At 41.8% G+C, this 21,027-nt stretch overlaps 1 protein-coding gene across 1 annotated transcript in view; it reads left to right on the top strand.

Moving 5' to 3' along the window:
* Positions 1 to 18,843, top strand: part of LOC119501348 (C-myc promoter-binding protein-like) — a 155,326-nt gene extending 136,483 nt beyond the window's left edge. Inside the window, 7 exon segments of the mRNA XM_037791674.1 lie at positions 1,088 to 1,255; positions 3,404 to 3,584; positions 7,261 to 7,515; positions 9,488 to 9,605; positions 14,114 to 14,276; positions 16,013 to 16,077; positions 17,941 to 18,843. Of these exon segments, the coding sequence (XP_037647602.1) occupies positions 1,088 to 1,255; positions 3,404 to 3,584; positions 7,261 to 7,515; positions 9,488 to 9,605; positions 14,114 to 14,276; positions 16,013 to 16,077; positions 17,941 to 18,077 (1,087 nt within the window). The 3' untranslated portion in view covers positions 18,078 to 18,843.
* The last annotated feature ends 2,184 nt before the right edge of the window (positions 18,844 to 21,027 follow it).

Raw genomic sequence — 21,027 nt, forward strand, 5'->3', positions numbered from 1 at the left:
TGAGCGAACATTAGATTGTTTCAGTTTTTCCCAGTGGAGATGTCCTAACCTGCTAGTGCATCAGCGAACAGGCAGAGCGACGTGTCGCTTGTTTGAAAAAACACTCGTCTTGGCTCTATTATGCAAAGCTTTGCGCACCTTCAACCCATTTTCATTTGTCAAAATCAACGCTGTAATATCGCACTCTCTATGTAATAAAGTGACATCGCTTGTGGTACATTTGGAAAAATTTTCGCGCTCCAATCACCAGAGATTGCTCGCTCGCTGTATGTTAGGAAAAGGTGTCATATGGCGGTTACAGTTGATAGCCGTCAAGGAAGCGTAGCACCCCCCCCAGGTAAACACTGTTATCTCTGTCAGCGTTTTCACCGTTGTTAGCACTGTTAACGTTGTTTGCACTGTTTACGTTGTTAGCACTGTTTACGTTGTTAGCAAAGTTTACGTTGTTAGCACTGTTTACGTTGTTTGCACTGTTTACGTTGTCAGCACTGTTTACGTTGTCAGCACCGTTTACGTTGTCAGCACCGTTTACGTTGTCAGCACCGTTTACGTTGTTAACACTGTTAGCTGCGGCTCACCATCGCCATGTTGAGAGCCATTGAGAAGCAATAAAAATGCTCCAAATCCTGTATTTAGTACCCTCAACACTAAAAAATTCAGCTAATCTTCCTCATCAGGAGTTTGTGGATGTAGTTTGATCAGATTTGATTGTCTGGAAACATAAACAACCCCACAACTGTCATTACATTTTGATTAAAATGTTGCTAAACTCTATAACTCCATGACATTGGGCCAACTTTGGACAACTGGCTTTTAACCAGTGAAAAGACCACAGACCGAAACAGGAATCTCTGAGGTGATAGATATTAGTGTGTTCATGTTACCCCATGTACAGTACCTCATAGTAAAAAGTTGACTGAGAAAATAACAGGGTCTGTAAAAATGAGGCTTAGAATCTCATTAAGATACGTTAGACTCATAGTTCATCTCACAGAATAAATTAGCTCGGCTCACAGATACTAAACAACACCTGACTTGACTTTCCTGGATGTAAATGTAATTCCTCCCTCTCTTCTGCTCTCCGCAGGCTTTTCCTGAAGGGCAGCCCTTCGGTGGACGAGGCAATGACCTCGTCGTACTCTGCCTCCACAGGTTTGGACACAGGGACGTCCACCTTGTCCACCCCCTGTCCTACAACAGCTGTCTTCCCTCCCTCCCCTGTGATTGCTGTCCAGGAGTGCTCAGGGAATGGAAGGTACTCACTGTCACTCAGTGTTACACCACATTCTTCATTTCTTTAAATGCTGATCCTACAATGAATTAGCAACCACAACAATATGTGACTGTGAATCATCATGGCAAAATGTGGTCCTGGAGAAACCTACTGTAGTGGGAACTACCACAGAAGTCGTTACTTTGCCAGGTGTTTATTAGGGCTGTCAATCAATTAAAATATTTTATTGCAATGAATCGCACGATTGTCCATAGTTAATCGTGATTAATCGCAAATTAATCACACATCTGATCAAAATGTATCTTAAAGAGAGATTTGTCAAGTATTTAATAATCAACATGGGGGTGGACAAATATGCTGCTTTATGCAAATGTATGTATATATTTATTATTGTAAATCAATGAACAACACAAAACAATGACAGATATTGTCCAGAAACCCTCACAGGTACTGCATTTAGCATAAAAAATATGCTCTACTCATAACATGGCAAACTGCAGCCCAACAGGCAACAACAGCTGTCAGTGTGTCAGTGTTCTGACTTGACTATGACTTGCCCCAAACTGCATGTGATGATCATAAAGTGGGCATGTCTGTAAAGGGGAGACTCGTGGGTACCCATAGAACCCATTTACATTCACTGATCTGGAGGTCAGAGGTCAAGGGTCCCCTTTGAAAATGGACATGATAGTTTAAGTTTGGAGCGCTACTTAGCCTCCTTTGCCAATGGATTCTTTAGGTTTTTGTAGTTTCATATGATGCCAGTATCTTCTCTCTAGCTTTAAAACTGAGCCCGCTACAACCTAAAAATCGCAATTCGCGTTAATGCATAAAAGAAATTAGTGGCTTTAAAGGGACTGTTTGTAACTTTTTCCACGTATAAGTCAATCCGGGTCGGTGTCCCATGCACGCTCGCGTGTGGCTCCGCTGTTCAGACTCAGACTCGAACACAAACTACACGGAAGCACCAAAACCACGGAATTGTGTCTAGTGAAGCCCATCTGTTAAACAGTGTTGGCCGCGGTCGGAGGACGCGGGGGAGAACGTAGCTTTGGTCTCCAGGACTGGAGTCTCTGCTATACTCTGCTCCTCTGCCCGCCTGCCTGCCTTCACTCAGCTCGCTCCACCTGACTTGCATGCGCGCACACTCCACACTGCAGAAGAGTTAGTTTAGCTCTGAGAATATCTAGTGAATGTACAGTGGACGTTTGTGCAGAAATAACTGCTGCAGCTCCTCCAGACCAACAGAGGTTTCCCGTGTCTTGTGAAGTGACGGGGCTCCGCAGAGAGAAACGTTATCGTCTCCGACCAAAACTCCGGTGTCTCCCCTGTTCCCTCCGGCCGCGGTCGGGAGGCTGAGGCGGGAAAAGCCAACACTAGGATCAGCATTGATTCATGGAGAGACCTTCATCTGGTCAGCTAACATTACTGCCAAGCAGCTGAAATATAGAGTGATATTGTGCTTTTAGCTGACGTGTGTCTGCTCACTGTTTTGATCGATGCTCGTTCATGTCTATGTAGAGCGAGCACAAGCTTGAGTCCGACGCTGACTTTCATTGACTTAACAGCCACAGGTGTTGCTGTTAACAAGACATTTCTGATTCTTACAAACAGTCCCTTTAAAAGGAATTTCCGTTCGCATTAACTTTGACAGCCCTAGTAAACTTTTTTGTTTTTGTGTGGTATTCTCAGGTGTGCTGCATTCAGCTTCAAGTTTGTCTGATTACATAATGCTTTTGAAGTATGAACCTACTGTAGCTGCATCCACATGTTCCCCATCTGCATTGTAAAAAGAGTAATGTGAGATGATCTGCAGCACCTGGTCCATAACAAAGCAGAGAGACCACGTGCTTGTATAGATTATAAAATGTGTGAGCAATAGGGATGAACAGTGCTGAATGCCCTGATGCCAAGATATCAAGCAGCAAAACAATGTAATGATTTACTGTGTTTTCTTTGTGTTTTTGCTAAATATTATTAATGAGATTAAGACATCTGGATTCTGTTTGGCTGGTGTGATGTTTTTAATGAAAAAGAAACTATACCACACCTATATTCACTGTTTTGAAGACTAAAAACACCCTTTCCTCAAATATAATTGTGATTTGTTAATTGTTGAGACTGTGACCTGAGTGTTGTGAGCTGACCGTCCTCGCTGTGTCTTCATAGGACTCGATCGACCAGAGCTCAAGGTATCAACATCCCCTCTGAGCACAGGCAGGGGTCACTGTCCCCTGCAGCGCCCATGGCCCGCAGCGTCAGCACCTTTGGTCCTCTGGACGAAGCATCCCGACTCAACCGCTGTGTGCCGACGTCAGGCAGCCTGCCCAGCCGTCTCCATGAGACCACGGTATGTCTTAACACAAAGTCATTCAATACTATTTTTCCTGCTGAGTTTTACTTATGGTGACAAACTCTGTTAAAGCGTAAACAAATGTTTAGGTTGGTCAGCTGATTCTTAATACAGGTTTCATTAGTTTCTCCACCAGCAGGACTAGCTCAAATCTGCTATACAATAAAAGGTTCAATGTTTTGGCAAGCAGATTTATCAGCGTAACCTAAATGTAGAACAAGAAGTCAAAAACCTGCATGGATTTTGAAATGAAGGCAGAAATATTTAAAGATTCAGCTGTGAAAAAAAACACAATCTAAAAAAATGTAAAGCTCACTCCTACCCCCCACTAGGGGTGGGAATCTCTAGGGACATCACCATTCTATTCGGATCTGAGGGCTACGATGTGATTATATGTGTGACTACTTGCTACTTTTAAAACATAGAGTATTTGTAATGATCCATAATTAAAATAAACAGATAAATTAACTTTTATTAGCTTTTATTCATACAATAGTATTAACAAATGGAAGAGATGTGTCAACTGGAAGGTTACTTTTGCCGACATTTTCCAGAAAAGAAACAAGTGTGCCTGTAGCAGCATGTTACTGCTATTCTACCAGCTTTCCTCAATCATTCCATGAGTTACCTTTGGGTTTTTTGTTGTAGAGTGGGGGTATCTCTGTGCCTTTGAAACACCATCCAGTTGGTTCAGCCTTAAGGAACGTACAGCCTGGTCTTGCAAAATTCTTACAGGCGAGCCATAACTTCGGGAATTGGGTTTTTAATGTCAGATTATTGACTTTTCTGCTTCGAGACAAAATTTTTCAGGAGAGAATCACGATGCGTCTAAGAATAATGATGTCACGATACCAGAAATTTGTAGTTGACACCAATGCCAGTGAAATTCCACGATTCTCGATACCCAATTCGATACCACGGTAAAAAAGAAAAGTAAAACAATAAATCCCATGTACTTCAACATCCACTGCTTTATTAACTTTACTGGTTTTTGCAAATTTAATTTTAATCCCTGCTGATCTGCTTCAAGTTCCTCACCAAAGACTAAATTATGTTAAGATTACATTTGAACACTTACCGTCGCCCATTACTCATTTTTATTGAATAAAATTTGAACACATCATGATGCACAGTAACTCAATGCAGCCCCTGTTAACGTTAGCTGTTTGCTCCGTTATTTAGCCAAGCAGGACTGTGCTACCCACCGGCTGCTAACAGCTAACGTTAGCTGTTTGCTCCGTTATTTAGCCAAGCAGGACTGTGCTGCCCACCGGCTGCTAACAGCTAACGTTAGCTGTTTGCTCCGTTATTTAGCCTAGCAGGATTGTGCTGCCCATCGGCTGCTAACAGCTAACGTTAGCTGTCTGCTCCGTTATTTAGCCAAGCAGGACTCGGCTGCTAACAGCTAACGTTAGCTGTTTGCTCCGTTATTTAGCCAAGCAGGACTGTGCTGCCCACCGGCTGCTAACAGCTAACGTTAGCTGTTTGCTCCGTTATATAGCCAAGCAGGACTGTGCAGCCCATCGGCTGCTAACAGCTAACGTTAGCTGTCTGCTCCGTTATTTAGCCAAGCAGGACTGTGCTGCCCATCGGCTGCTAACAACTGACGTTAGCTGTTTGCTCCGTTATTTAGCCAAGCAGGACTGTGCTGCCCACCGGCTGCTAACAGCTAACGTTAGCTGTTTGCGCCATTATTTAGCCAAGCAGGACTGTGCTGCCCATCAGCTGCTAACAGCTAAAGTTAGCTGTCTGCTCCGTTATTTAGCCAAGCAGGACTGTGCTGCCCACCGGCTGCTAACAGCTAACGTTAGCTGTTTGCTCCGTTATTTAGCCAAGCAGGACTGTGCTGCCCACCGGCTGCTAACAGCTAACGTTAGCTGTTTGCTCCGTTATTTAGCCAAGCAGTACTGGGCTGCTAACAGCTAACGTTAGCTGTTTGCTCCGTTATTTAGCCAAGCAGGACTGGGCTGCTAACAGCTAACATTAGCTGTTTGCTCCGTTATTTAGCCAAGCAGGACTGTGCTGCCCACCGGCTGCTAACAGCTAACGTTAGCTGTTTGCTCCGTTATATAGCCAAGCAGGACTGTGCTGCCCATCGGCTGCTAACAACTGACGTTAGCTGTTTGCTCCGTTATTTAGCCAAGCAGGACTGTGCTGCCCACCGGCTGCTAACAGCTAACGTTAGCTGTTTGCTCCATTATTTAGCCAAGCAGGACTGTGCTGCCCATCAGCTGCTAACAGCTAAAGTTAGCTGTCTGCTCCGTTATTTAGCCAAGCAGGACTGTGCTGCCCACCGGCTGCTAACAGCTAACGTTAGCTGTTTGCTCCGTTATTTAGCCAAGCAGGACTGTGCTGCCCACCGGCTGCTAACAGCTAACGTTAGCTGTTTGCTCCGTTATTTAGCCAAGCAGGACTGGGCTGCTAACAGCTAACGTTAGCTGTTTGCTCCGTTATTTAGCCAAGCAGGACTGTGCTGCCCACCGGCTGCTAACAGCTAACATTAGCTGTTTGCGCCGTTATTTAGCGAAGCAGGATTGTGCTGCGCACCGGCTGCTAACAGCTAACGTTAGCTGTTTGCTCCGTTATTTAGCCAAGCAGGACTGGGCTGCTAACAGCTAACGTTAGCTGTTTGCTCCGTTATTTAGCCAAGCAGGACTGTGCTGCCCACCGGCTGCTAACAGCTAACATTAGCTGTTTGCTCCGTTATTTAGCGAAGCAGGATTGTGCTGCCCATCGGCTGCTAACAGCTAACGTTAGCTGTTTGCTCCGTTATTTAGCCAAGCAGGACTGTGCTGCCCACCGGCTGCTAACAGCTAACATTAGCTGTTTGTTCCATTATTTAGCCAGGCAGGACTGTGCTGCCACTGGCTGTGAACAGCTAACGTTAGCTGTTTGCTCCATTATTTAGCCAGGCAGGACTGTGCTGCTAACAGCTAACGTTAGCTGTTTGCTCCATTATTTAGCCAAGCAGGACTGTGCTGCCCACCGGCTGCTAACAGCTAACGTTAGCTGTTTGCTCCGTTATTTAGCCAAGCAGGACTGTGCTGCCCATCGGCTGCTAACAGCTAACGTTAGCTGTTTGCTCCGTTATATAGCCAAGCAGGACTGTGCTGCCCATCGGCTGCTAACAGCTAACATTAGCTGTTTGCTCCGTTATTTAGCCAAGCAGGACTGTGCTGCCCACCGGCTGCTAACAGCTAACATTAGCTGTTTGCTCCATTATTTAGCCAGGCAGGACTGTGCTGCCCACCGGCTGTGAACAGCTAACGTTAGCTGTTTGCTCCATTATTTAGCCAGGCAGGACTGTGCTGCTAACAGCTAACGTTAGCTGTTTGCTCCATTATTTAGCCAAGCAGGACTGTGCTGCCCACCGGCTGCTAACAGCTAACGTTAGCTGTTTGCTCCATTATTTAGCCAAGCAGGACTGTGCTGCCCACCGGCTGTGAACAGCTAACGTTAGTACCTTTCCTGCCGATTTCAACACGGATTTGTTGTTCACAATGTAGCATTATCAGGGAAATTTTCTATAAAAAATTTCATAATTTTGGCATTGACTTGGTTCTCATGACATCCCTATCTAGGAATTGACCCCCCCCAACCACCACCACGTATCCTCCCCCCTTTTACTTTACTTATGGCAATAAGATATCTCAGCTCTATCATTTTTGTCCAGGACCCACTGAGTATGGAGTGGCGACTCCACAACCCTGAGCCAGTGACGGTTCCCTACCTCAGCCCGCTGGTGCTGTGGAAGGAGCTGGAGAGTCTGCTGGAGAACGAGGGCGACCCGGTGATCACGGAGTCCGACATGGTGGACCATCATCCCATCATCTACTGGAACCTGGTCTGGTACTTCAGACGGCTGGACCTGCCCAGCAACCTGCCCGGTCTCATGCTCACCTCTGAGCACTGCAACAGAGACTCCCAGGTCAGACACACACACACACACACACAAACACAAACATACAGTACATAATGATAATTATAATAATCATAACGGTAATTTTAATTTCATAGCATAGTTTCTAAAAAAAGTTACAAAGTGCTGTTAGCTGAAACATTTCACTGCCCTCTCTGGTGGAAAGTTTGAAGTCTGTTTCACTGACCTTATCACGCGTAAGCGATGTCGTGGTGTACTCACACACAAGTGCACTTCTACATCATTGCAGCAAGGTGAGAAGTTAAACCGCTGGAGGTCTGCAAAAAAAAGATCTTCAACTGCTGGAAACGTTGCTCTTTAAAAACAGGCAAAAACATTTTTTTTCTATATACAGTATAAGCCTAGGGATGCTAATTTTGAAAAAAAAAATTAACCGATAACCAACCCTTGTTAACCGAATAAGATTAGTGCATCGCATGTAGCAGTGCGCCAGCTGTAGTGTATGAGCACAACAGACAACTGAGCCCCCAGTTCACAGTCCGGGAGCGTTATCTTAGCAGCCACGGTGCTGTGTTCACTGTCTCCAGTTCACCGTCCGGGAGCGTTATCTTAGCAGCCACGGTGCTGCGTTCACTGTCTCCAGTTCACCATCCGGGAGCGTTATCTTAGCAGCCACAGTGCTGCGTTCACTGTCTCCAGTTCACCGTCCGGGAGCGTTATCTTAGCAGCCACGGCGCTGCGTGTAGTGTCGCAGACAAACAGCCACTTTCTCCACCGCATCATTTAGTTTAGTTTAGCAGGTTGTCAGCTGTGTGTTTGCCCGGCGTAAAGATAGCGAGTGTCCGACAAACCTTGTGTGTGTTTGTGTTACTTTCAGAGTTGAGGCGTTGCTAGAGGCTTTGTGCTCGCCATTGTCACACACATACGCTCTGTCATTGCGGCGTGACTTTAGTATGTGTCCGACAGACCGTGTGTGTGTGGCGGCGGTAAGTGTGGTTTTGTCGGTGGCGTTCTAGCTGTGAATGTAGCTGTAGCAGACAGTGTGTATACAGTTTATTTGTCGGTGAATAAATGCTACGAGGCTACAATTCCTCAGTTCAAGTGAGCTCAAGAGACTCGAGCCAACTTCCTGTATCTTGCAACTCCAGCTCAGACTCTCTTAGGTGGGCTGTTAAGGTGGACCAGCTTTTCTCCTTAAAGTGACAACAACTCTGAGTTTTGCTCAGCTTTTTAATTCATTATTAATATTTCTTTTAACCGTTTAACCAATAGTGTAATCGGTTTTAAATTCTTAATGTCGGTTAACGGTTAAACGGTTAATTATTAACATCCCTATATAAGGCTCATTGTCTTATTTTTTTATATTTTCATGGAAAACACACCGTTTTTCACCTGTTTTTTGTTCCACTGTGGACCCACCAGAAAACAAATTAACAGAATTTACAGTAAACAAATTCCTCTCGTGTCATGAAAGTGAAGAGAAAAAATGGGACAAACGCAACATAATAAAATAAAATAAGTAATGCTAAATGATGATTTTGGATTCATCAGTATTGGATAATTTTATTTATTTATTTTCTTACGATAAATTGCATATGATAGATAATAAAATAGTGAGATTTATTTATATGTTGTTGTTGTGTTTTTTTTAAAATATTATTAGAATTGTAAGCAAGGTACATGATGTAGTAGAGGTTAAATTAAGTGGATTAGAAGAGTTTAGGGGGACCCATACCTAGGGCTGCCCCCTCTTATTAGTCCACTTATGGGTCGGTTTGGTCTCAGTCGACAGTTGAAGATTTCTTCAGTCGATTAGTCAATTTTTATGCTTTTCATGCTGAATGAAACTTATGAGCACATCTCTGGTAAAAAACAAATTTAAAGTGGTGCTTTTGTGTGATTCTTTGTGGAGAAACTCAGTTTTACAGATCTGTCGATTAAATCAATTCTCTCTCTCTCACTCTCTCTCTCTCTCTCTCTCTCTTTCTCTCTCACTCTCTCTCTCTCTTTCTCTCGTCAGGTCCCTCGTCACTGGATGTCGGAGGACAGTAAACATGTGTTGATACAGATCTTGTGGGACAACCTGAAGCTGCACCAGGACTCAATCCAGCCTCTTTACATCCTCTGGAACACATACAGTGAGTCACACTGCTCTCTCTCTCTCTCTCTCTCTCTCTCTCTCTCTCTCTCTCTCTCTCTCTCTCTCTCTCTGTGTCTGCAGATCACAGCAGTTTATGAGTACTGACTGCTGCTGCTTATAACAGATAGATAGATATGTGTGTTATTTTGGAGGGAGTGGGGTCATGTGCAGGGGTGCTGTGGTTTAACTTTGGGGAATCACTAGTCAAAGGGATTTCAACCACCTGTTTTATGCACATTTTCAATTTGCATGTAAAAACCTGAGTGGAGACAGTCGAAATATCGCAAAAACGTGGTTACGCTTGGTTCAGGTGGAAAAGTTGGTGAATTGATAAAAGCAAAATGTGACAAAGTGCAACAGAAAACGACTTGGTGAATAACTCCATCACATTTTCCACATTGTTTTAGTTTGTTTGTCTCTTTTAATTACAGCATGTCATTGAACTGTCTTCTTCCTTTATGGTTTAATGGCACCTGAATGGAGAATTAGCGCCACCAGCTATTTATCATGATGTGAAACATGCATTAATTTGCATTTTCTTTCGCAGATTTCCTGGAAAGTTGTTTAAAATTTGCTCTAAAGTTGGATGGAAACTTGAGTAGTGAAAACAAATAGATGCGAAAATACAATCGCACCTACAGTATAGACAGTTTGTTCCTCTAAGACTCCACATTAATTAAAAACCTCAATTTTAGGTAGGAAAGGAAAGTACAAGTTTCCATCCACCTGTTTTTATGTAAAATTTCACTTTGCGCATTTAGGCATTTACACACCAGGGCGTGACAAATAACATGAAAATGCGAAATACTCACCTGCGAATATTACATCTCTAGGGCTTTTATTGTAAAAGGTAAAAATGGAAGAAGTGGATCTGGTCACGGTTGAAAGGAGTAATAAAGTTTGCAGTCATGATTGGGACTACGGAGCCTTCGTATTGTTGTTTCATAAATATATAACTCAAATCATTCCGCACAACCTGATTGGTAAGATCAGAAAATCTACCTGGTTCTGAAAAAAAGTTATGCAGCTTTTTCGGCAAGTAATAGTCGCGTTCTGTGTGAAAGTACTCATGGCAAAAACAACAGTTAGAAAAAATACATTGACAAATGAATCGCACAAAAAAAAAAAAATGCCCTTGGTTAGGGGTGTAACGTTACGTTTTTACAACGATACGATACGATTTCCATGTTTCCAATAAGATTCAAGAACGATATTAAGCTCATTTAAAGTGATACGATACAATAGATTCAACGACGATTCAATGATCTGAAATGGATACAGTAACTTTTGTCAATAATTCAGTCAGTGTGACTGTGAAATAAATATGTGATACTGGACAGAGCAGGTCAGGATTCCTCAAAGTTTTTCTTGTGAGGGAATCAGGGATAAATTAATTATGGTTATAAACAAGTAAACAACGATTAATGGCAAATACATACAGCTTTTATTAGAAAATAATAAAAAGTGCAACTGCAGGACCTGCTGCTTCTGTCTTCATCTTCAATATAAACGGTAGATCAATAATACAGAAATCAACCGCTGTTAGTGATCAATCAAACGGCTGATAGTGATCAAACAGCTGATAGTAATCCAGTAGTCCACCTACAGGGTTCATTTGGGCTCTTTTCATACATGAAAACATCAGGAACAACATTTTAAAACTCTGTTTTTTAACTATTTCTGTTTTGTGTTTTACTTTACTCCCGTCGTGATAATTCACCTCGCGGACCGTCTGCTCTCCGGCTGGATCCGTGAGGCTGATGCTGTGTGCACGTAGCTATCATGACGGGGAAAGGGTAGTCATTTTCTCTGAATGAAAAAACGACAGCGCACGGGGAAAGGGCCTGTGTAGTTGGATCGTAGGAATATAAATCGATACATCGATGTAGTAGATGAATCGTTACACCCCTACCCTTGGTGTGTAAAGGCCTTTAGAAATAAGTTAAATATCACAAGAAAATGTTATGCTTGGCTGAGTTGGAAAAGTTGGTGTATCGATAAAAACACTGTGACAAAAGTGCAACGCAAACAGGCTTAGCGAATAAATCACGACGTACATGATGTACAAGAATGTGACTTAAACGTCCACTGAGCAGATGAAAACATCAGATCTGTGGGGAGTGATGAGGAGACAATGACTTTCCTCAGAAAAATACATGTAACACAATATACATAAAAGCTGTATTTCATCAAGGTTTCTACATTGTTTCTATTGTTTGAGCTTTGACTGGAGCTCTTTTAATTACATCATCTCATTGTTACGACTCTCTCTGTTGCTCAGCTCAGTTTGTAGTAATTGATTATTTAATGGAGGAGGAGGAGGCAGCTAGCTCCTCCTGGGAATCAGCTAATCCTTGTGCTAACAGGCTCTCTCTGCTCTGTCTTCCAGGACTTAATTGTACTCTGTTGTTAGAGAGTGAGTGTTCTTCTCTGCTGCAGACTCCCACAGATGAGTCTTGGTGTTTGTGTCCTGTACTGTCTGAGGCCTGCTGCTGCTGTGTCTCCCTCTGTTGTGTGCTATGTGCTTGATGCATTGCAGTGTCGTCTGTGGAAAGTCAGCCTCTACCTTTTCATGGTTTCACAGTGTTTTGGAATGAAAGTCTCTGCAGTGTGAAGTGTTAGAGGGATTATTTTGTTTTGTCAAATATGCTCTGTATTTGAATGTAGGTTTTGCATCTCTGGTGAATGTGTTTCTCCACTCGCTGACATCCAGCAACTCCTAAAGATGGCCATTGTTGTAGTACCTAAAGGGCTGGGTACTGAACACCAACCTCATTGTGCTGGTTATCCTGAACCTTTAGTTTATATTTTAGTGGTTCATTTTCCAGGTTTGGGTTGCATAAGTTCATAAATCCATTACTAAGTTTGTGTGTGAAGTTCTTAATTCATACTAACAGCTAGTATTTACTAAATCGGGTTGCACCATTAAACTTAAGGAATGTCTTAGCTAAGAAGGAGGTACTTCTATGAGGTACTTATCCATAGTCAGTGTATTACCTACAGTAGATGACGGTCGACACGCCCCCAATTTGGAGAAACAGACAGGAGTACCAACACGGAAGCAAAGCAATGTACTGCTGTGGGGGGGGCTGGCAGTACTTAAAGGGCTAAAAAGTATTTTAGACACCTAAAAAATCAATATCAGTTTATGTGTAAGATATATTTAGAATATTTTCATCCCTTTAACTTGTTGTCAGACAGCCCTTTCCAATGGGGAACTGAAGCCATTATCTATACTCTCTTCAAAGCCACCAGACTCCATTCGTTAGTTTGTTTGTATATTTGTGCGACTTTAGTGAATCTGAACTAACCCTTTAAAACATCAAAGTCACACAATAACACAAACTAACTAACCCATTGATGCAGCAGTAGACCAGCAGCTCCTTTGTTCGGTATAATTACTGTTATTGTGAATGGAGTCTGGTGGCTTTGAAGAGAGCATTGATAATGGCTTCAGCTTCCCGTTGGAAAGGACTGTCTGACTGCAAGGTAAAGTGATGAAAATATTCTAAATATAGCGTACGCTTAAACTGATATTGATTGTTCTTTTAGGTGTCTAAAACATGTCTTGCTGCTGCCGCCGTCCACAGCAGTGCATTACTTTGCTCCCGTGCTGGTACTCCTGTTTGTTTCTCCAAACTGAGGGCGTGCCCACTGTCATTTACTGTAGATAATATACTGACTATGGATAAGTACCTCATACCTCACTTCAAAAAATCTGCATTTTAATCACGTGTCAGGTCAGATGTGTCCAATATATTCTTTTACTCTTCAATCTAAACAGGTCATAGTTGTTATAGCTAGAATAACTTTGAACTTTCAAACAGTTTAGGCAAACAGGTCCTGATAACTAACTGGCTTGTTAAGTAACAACTTTCCACAGAAAAACAAGCTTGTCCGGGTATTACGAGTCCTTCGTCTTTCAACAGTTTCTTCCACACTGTGCAATTACAGATCACTGCGAAATATTTTCTCCATGACACTTTCTGGATTCTGTATAAAAGTTTTAAAAAAGTTTATAATATAATATAGTTATCATTATTATTATAATTATAATGATTATAATATATAGCCTGATAAGTATTGTTTTGGCAATGCGTCTGAATTGAATCTAAATTTAGATTAAACCGAGTAGTATAATAATAAAATAATTCAGACTTTTTTTTACTAGGGTTCATGCCAAGCTTTTATGATTCACCACACACTGTACATCTAATTACTAACTTTTTTTTTAGAATATTTTTACTTTTACTAGATCTACTTCAACATAGTATATGCCAAATAAAGTACTGCCTCATAAGAGTACAGATACCCAGCCCCAAGTACTTTTCATCTGAGTGACAACCTGTTCTTGAGAGATAATCTGAGATAAAAACCATCCTCATTTTGCATTATTGTTTAATGTCTTCAGCACTAATATGATGAGTCCATGCTTAACTGTGTGTGTGTGTGTGTGTGTGTGTGTGTACTGTGTGTGTGTACTGTGTGTTGTGTGTGTTTTGGTAGATGTGGGTTACCCTCTGTCCCGGCCGGTCCCGGAGGAGGAGAAGCCGTTCAGCGAGGAGTTCCTGCAGAGTGTGGTGAAGAGCATCCAGAGGAATGACGTCAGCCGGCCGATGGCTCAACTGCTGCAGCTGCTTGGTCAGACGCTCGGAGTCAAAAGGCAAAGGTCAGCACAGACGCATCATACCAGGATTATTTATTTATTCAACTACTTAACTTCCGAGTCATCGCTAGGGCTGCCACAATAACCGCAATATTGCAATACCACGCTATTGACAAGCCAACTGCAGAGGATAGCAAGCAACCGCCACAACTGCTATGTTCTCATTTTTTCTTTTTTTAATTCTTTGTAATGCGAGCGCCACATTTTTACACTTACAAATGGCAACAGCATGACGAGGCGCTGAGTGTCTATTCTGCGCTGAGTGCTGCACGTTTGGTGTTTTTTCTGGTCGTACTCTACCTTGTGCCGACGTTTTTACTTTTGTGGATATTTCGTATAATAACAACCAGATGCAACCAAAGTGTTTCAGCTGGAAACAACACTGCGTCTCATTGCACTTCAGTGTTCTGCATTTAACAATAAACAAATATTAATTAGTATCTTTGTTGTTTAAAAAGCAATAATATACCTAATAATAGCAATAAAGCTTATTTATACAGCACTAAAATCAAGATAAATTAAGGTATTTGCAAAAAACATTGCAATAATACCGTGTATCATGCTGTTGAATCAATCATTATCACCGCAGGGGAAATTCTTTCACCGCAACAGCCCTAGTCATCACCACTTAAAAACACCTATGTAGAGATTCTTCCATGTGTAAACTAATACGTAAAGCTCATATAAGTCATCATTATGTGTGTACATCAAGTGATATTCCTCCCAAAATCTGTCTTTGAGTATCAAACCCTCGACCCTTCAAAAGTAGCTGTAAAATTTCCATTTGATGTTACTTTATACTTCACTACATTTCAGAGGGGAATATTGTACTTTTTTCTTCACTACATGTATTTGATAAATGTAGTTACTTTACAGATTCAGATTATTAATACAAAATATTATTATTATGAAGAATTTCTTGTCTTTCACCTCCAAAACAGCATTATTGACCCATCCAGATCTAAAATACAGATAATTGCCTGTACGCTTTCATCTTGGCCGCAGTATAAGGGGATAGAATATAACAATATTTAAACAACGAGGTACAGCTCCGGTACGGACTTAGCTGTTTTGATTGATTTAAATACGGCAGTGGGTGCTGATATGGGTCACACGGGCCTAAGACTTTGTTTATATATCTTTGTTTTGTTTTTTGTTTGCTTGAGGTGGCTTTTGCCTTTGTCAAAAAAGAGTTGATGCGCTATATGGATTATGGAAACGCCTTTGCTAAATATGTTCTGACGTTGACGTTGCGAACATTTAACTCGCATAACTGATCAGCTGTTGGCGTCTTCTCGGATATTCCCATAGCGTTCGAATGCTGGTCTTCGTCTCAGGACAAAATGAACATGGCCAATACTAGCTGATATGAAAGAACAATTAAAGCTTACCCAATTGAAACAAATTCCTGAAGATCTCTCTCCATTTTTCTCTCGTAGATGGTTAGATGGCCAAGCCGACTTGTTTTGTTTCCGGTTTGCAACCTCTTCTTCTTCTACTCTGTTTACTGGCGGATTACAGCCATGCGTAGCCTGTAGAGCCAACTTTACAACCACCTTTACAACCAAATCACAGAGTAGCCGAGTTTATTCGCCCCAAACCAGTTGATGGAAATGCTGCTAGCTCGCATGCCTTATTTTGAAACATTTCAAAAGTTTGCTTAAAGTTTGCTTCACAATTGAATGGAATCACGGCCATTGAAAGAAGTGTCTTATAACCTTGAATCTCTCCTCCTACAGGAGTTTGTACAGGGACATCCTCTTCCTCTCTCTGGTGGCTCTGGGAAAAGATAACATTGATATTGGTGAGTCATAATTTTATGTTTTAATGATTACATTGTCATATTGTCATATATTCCAGCTTTTATACACCATACCATTCATTTACATCAGTGTCAATGGTTTAATTTTTTGTTTACTGTATGAGTAGAAAAAACTTCCAGAATTTGATTTAAACCCGCATTAATTTTTTTTTTGGCCACTAGAGGGCAGAATAAACAAGCTGTAAGCACAACGGCTGTGGCTCAGAGGGTAGAGCAGGTCGTCCACCAATCGGAAGGTCGGGGATTCGATCCCCGGCTGCTCCGGGTCACATGTCGATGTGTCCTTGAGCAAGACACTTAACCCCAAATTGCTCCCGAAGGCATAGCCATCGGTGTGTGAATGAGTATTTAGATTAGATCCTGATGGGCAAAGTTGGCACTTTAGCAGCCTCTGCCATCAGTGTGTAAATGGGTGAATGCTGACATGTAGTGTAAAGTGCTTTGAGTGGTCGAAAGACTAGAAAAGCGCTATATAAATGCAAGTCCATTTACCATTTACAACATTGACGTACATTAGCAAACAGTTACCTGTTCACAATTCCAGCAGTTACGGAGCAGAAGTGTTTTATTTGGAGACGTGTTTCTGAATATTCTTGCTCCTTTTACCTTTGTTTTTTCTTTAGTAGGGTTGTCACGATTTAGATTCTAAATTGGAAATCGATCGAAATTTGCTTACAGTTTTGACCACCGAAATCAGAAGCTGGATCGGTGATTCTCCCAGTATTTTTTTCCTATCCGTCCCTCCTACTTGCGTTGCCCAAAGAAAAAAAACAACATGTCAAAGACAACTAAGCGTATCTTACCGGTAGCTTGCAGCTAAAGACGACTCAGCGGATCATACCGATAGCCTGCAGCTAAAGACGACTCAGCGGATCATACCGATAACCTGCAGCTAAAGACCACTCAGCGTTTCTTACCGATAGTCTTTAGCTAAAGACCACTCAGCGGATCTTACCGATAGCCTTCAGCTAAAAACGACTCAGCGGATCTTACCAATAGTCTGCAGCCAAAGACGACTCAACGGATCTTACCGGTAGCCTGCAGCTAAAGACCACTCAGCGGATCTTACCGGTAGCCTGCAGCTAAAGACCACTCAGATCTTACCGGTAGCCTGCAGCTGAAGACGACTCAGCGGATCTTACCGGTAGCCTGCAGCTGAAGACGACTCAGTGGATCTTACCGATAGCCTGCAGCTAAAGACCACTCAGCATTTCTTATCGATAGCCTGCAGCTAAAGACTACTCAGCGGATCTTACTGATAGCCTGCAGCTAAAGACGACTCAGCAGATCTTACCTATAGCCTGCAGCTAAAGACGACTCAGCGGATCTTACCGATAGCCTGCAGCTAGCCTGCAGGTTTTTGCTCTGAGAAAAACTCTGAGAAACTCTTGCTGTTTTGTAATGTACATTCCTGCCATCTAGTGATTCTTGGTTTTGTTGAAGGTATAGATGACAGTTGTCAGGGCATAAAACCAATGATCTGTTGATCTTTATGAATCAAGACTCCATAGTCTAACAATAACATGTTTAAATCAAAATCAAATTGTGACCTTAATATCAAAAGTCAAATCAAATCATGGATTTGGAGAATCGTGACCTATTCTTTAGCTAACAACGCTAATGAGAGCGGTGAGAGTGAACCAAAACTATGAGCTCAAAGACACTAAAACACTCCATAGAGCTGAGGGGAAGTGCAGACACTCTTGATGTCTCTGTGGGTTTGTCACTCAGAGCGTCATTTGGTCTATTGATGAATGAAAAGTATAGATTAGAGTAGATTTAAAAGATAGAAATTGTAAAGATTGCGAAAAAAAGACCAGCATGTATCTTCTCTTCTTCACTCAGATGCCTTCGATCGCGAGTACAAGTTGGCGTACGATCGCCTTGTGCCGAGCCTGGTGAAGCTGACCCATAACTGTGACCGTCCTCCCAGCACGGGTGTTATGGAGTGCCGAAGGACGTTTGGAGAGCCTTACCTGTAAACACTCACCTTCACACATCATCGCTTTAAGACGAGCTCAGGAAACCTGTTGGAAGACTGTGAATGTTTTTGAGAAAACTCTTCGGGAAAAAAGGTACAGTTGACAGCGGTCAGCGTTATGTAGCCTGAAACAAAAAATGATCTCAACTAACTGAAGATGGAAACACCACTCACACCGTTCATAAACAACTTCAACCTTTGGAATCCTGTGAAAATTATACTGTAAATACACAGCAGTAGAGGATTGTTTTTTAGATGCAACATTTATATTGTATAGTCATTCAGCATATGAAGACTAATATTAGCAATATTTTAACTTGAAATATTTATACAAAATAAGCTTTATTTATTGTAGTGTCTTTTCGTTGGGCGTTTAGTGTTTTATTGTTGTTGCTGGGCATTTCTTGTCTCGCAGTTTAAACCATAGTGACCTGAACACCAGTATGGATTTAGTGTGTGTTGTAAATGATGACTAGGTTTTGTGTGCTTTATGAGTTAGGGCATCAAAAAAAAAAGGTTTAATTAGAGCTGCAAAGATCAGTAAATACACAGAAACGGTTTCAGACTGTTGGTCAAATTTAAGACATCACAGTGGACTCTGAGAAATTCTGCATAGAGAGACGGAGCCCCTCCCTTTCTGGTGTTCGGAAAAAAAAAATCTGTTTTCCAAGGAGATAGACAAATAATCTTTTGATCCCATTTGGATTGTGGCATGAATCACACATATGATGTTTTTCAATTTAAAAGATAATTTATCAAGTGAAAAAGTCTCAGTTTGTCGTAGTATCATTTAGTTTAGTGTGAAACCACTCAGTGAACTACATCTCTCATCTTGTACAACATACAGTACGTCACCAACACTAGCTAGCTAGCTAACTAACTGCTATGTTCCACGCACAAATGTAACATTATCTTACCTGATGTGTTTTATCCAGCGACTCCTGGGCTTTTTATCAGCCAGGAAGAGAAAGAACGACCAGATCCGTTGCTGGTGTGAGTACATCCCAGTACGAAACACACAGGTATCGTAGCTTCAGCGAGAGAGATGTGACTTACGAGACTTTTGTTCTGTGTAGTCTCTTCTATTTACGTATTTTCAGTTTTAAGACATTTACACACCAGGGTCATGACGAATAAATGACATGAAAATGCTAAATATTATATGCCAAAGGCTTTTATTGTGAAAGGTAAGAATGGAAGGAGTGGATCTGGTCTGTGCTGCCTTTCTTAAGGTCGAAATGAGTAATAAAGTTTGCCGTCCTGGTTTGGACTACGGAGCGTCTGTGTTATTGTTTTATAAATATAGGCGTATTCAACGGGATTTGTTGATGCCTTTATGTTGCGGTGCGATAGCTCAGTTAATCGACCTCGTTCGGGAAAATAAATACGTAGCTTTTTTGCCACGTAATGTTCGCGTTCTCTGTGAAATTATACATGACAAAAACAACAGTTCAAAAAAATATATTGTATATAATATATATTATAATTATGGCTGTCAAAATTTGTGTTAACGCGATAACTAGGGGTGTGACGATTCACTCAGCTCACCATACGATACAATACATGATATTGGGTTCACGATATCAGTACGAAACGATATAACAATGTTAGCCGCCGAGCCAACGCACTGCTAGCCGCCGAGCTAACGCGCTGTGCTGTGCTTGTGTACACATAGCGGCGGTGGATGAGAGACAGCGGACAGAGCAGATCGAAACGTTGCTTTATCCATGTTTAACCGTTTCATCGTTTCTATGCTTGTTGAACAGGTGTAATAACTCTTGGCTTTACAGTTGCAAAGCTTTATTGCACTTACTAACAGCAACGAGCATAGCGTAAACTCGTCTCTCCACCGCGGCCTCTCTGATCAGCTGTTCACTGACTGCGCTGTGTGTGTGTTGATGTGTGTGGAGCTCCGACACAGAAGCTGCGGCCGTGCGTTACGATTGATTGGTTCAATTTCGGCAAGGGCAGACCAGATTTTACTGCGCATGAGTTGTACCCCAAGAGGCTGCAGCTTCAGCCCCGGAGCCCCATATGTATGTAGTACATATTATGCCCTGTTATCGCGATCTAGTTTTTCGTCTCGATGATGCATATCGTCACGTTTTTATATCTCGATATTCCGTTCAACGATATTTCGTCACACGCGATAACGTGTTAACACAAATTTGTTTTTACACCACTAATTTCTTTAACGCATTAACGCAACCTGTGATTTTTAGCCTAAACCTAAGGAATCCATTGGTACCAACCATGTCATACTAGCTTCTTGTGTAGGGGACTAAATAACACTCAAATAAACTTAGGCTAAATTTTGGCGAGGAAAAACTGTCATGTCCATTTCCAAAGGGGTCCCTTGACCTCTGACCTCCAGATATGTGAATGTAAATGGGTTCTATGGGTACCCACGAGTCTCCCCTTTACAGACATGCCCCCCCTATGATAATCACATGCAGTTTGGGGCAAGTCATAGTCAAGTCAGCACACTGACACACTGACAGCTGTTGTTGCCTGTTGGGCTGCAGTTTGCCATGTTATGATTTGAGCATATCTTTTATGCTAAATGCAGTACCTGTGAGGGTATTTGTCATTGTTTTGTGTTGCTAATTGATTTCCAATAATAAGTATATACATACATTTGCATAAAGCAGCATATTTGTCCACTCCCATGTTAATAAGAGGGTTAAATACTTGACAAATCTCCCTTTAAGGTACGTTTAGAACAGATAAAAAAAAATTCAATTAATTGCGATTAATCATGGAAAATCATGCAATTAATAGATTAAACATTTTAATCGATTGACAGCCCTAATTATAATATTGTATTTAATATATATATATGTACAGTGTATATATATATATAGACGTGAAGAAAATGAGGGAGATTTGCCAGGATCATTATTCTGAGTTACTTTTTTCTTTTATTTCATCTGTGAAAACCAGTGTTTGTT

This window comes from Sebastes umbrosus, chromosome 2 (assembly GCF_015220745.1).
Source record: "Sebastes umbrosus isolate fSebUmb1 chromosome 2, fSebUmb1.pri, whole genome shotgun sequence".
NCBI classification, from domain to species: Eukaryota; Metazoa; Chordata; class Actinopteri; order Perciformes; family Sebastidae; genus Sebastes; species Sebastes umbrosus.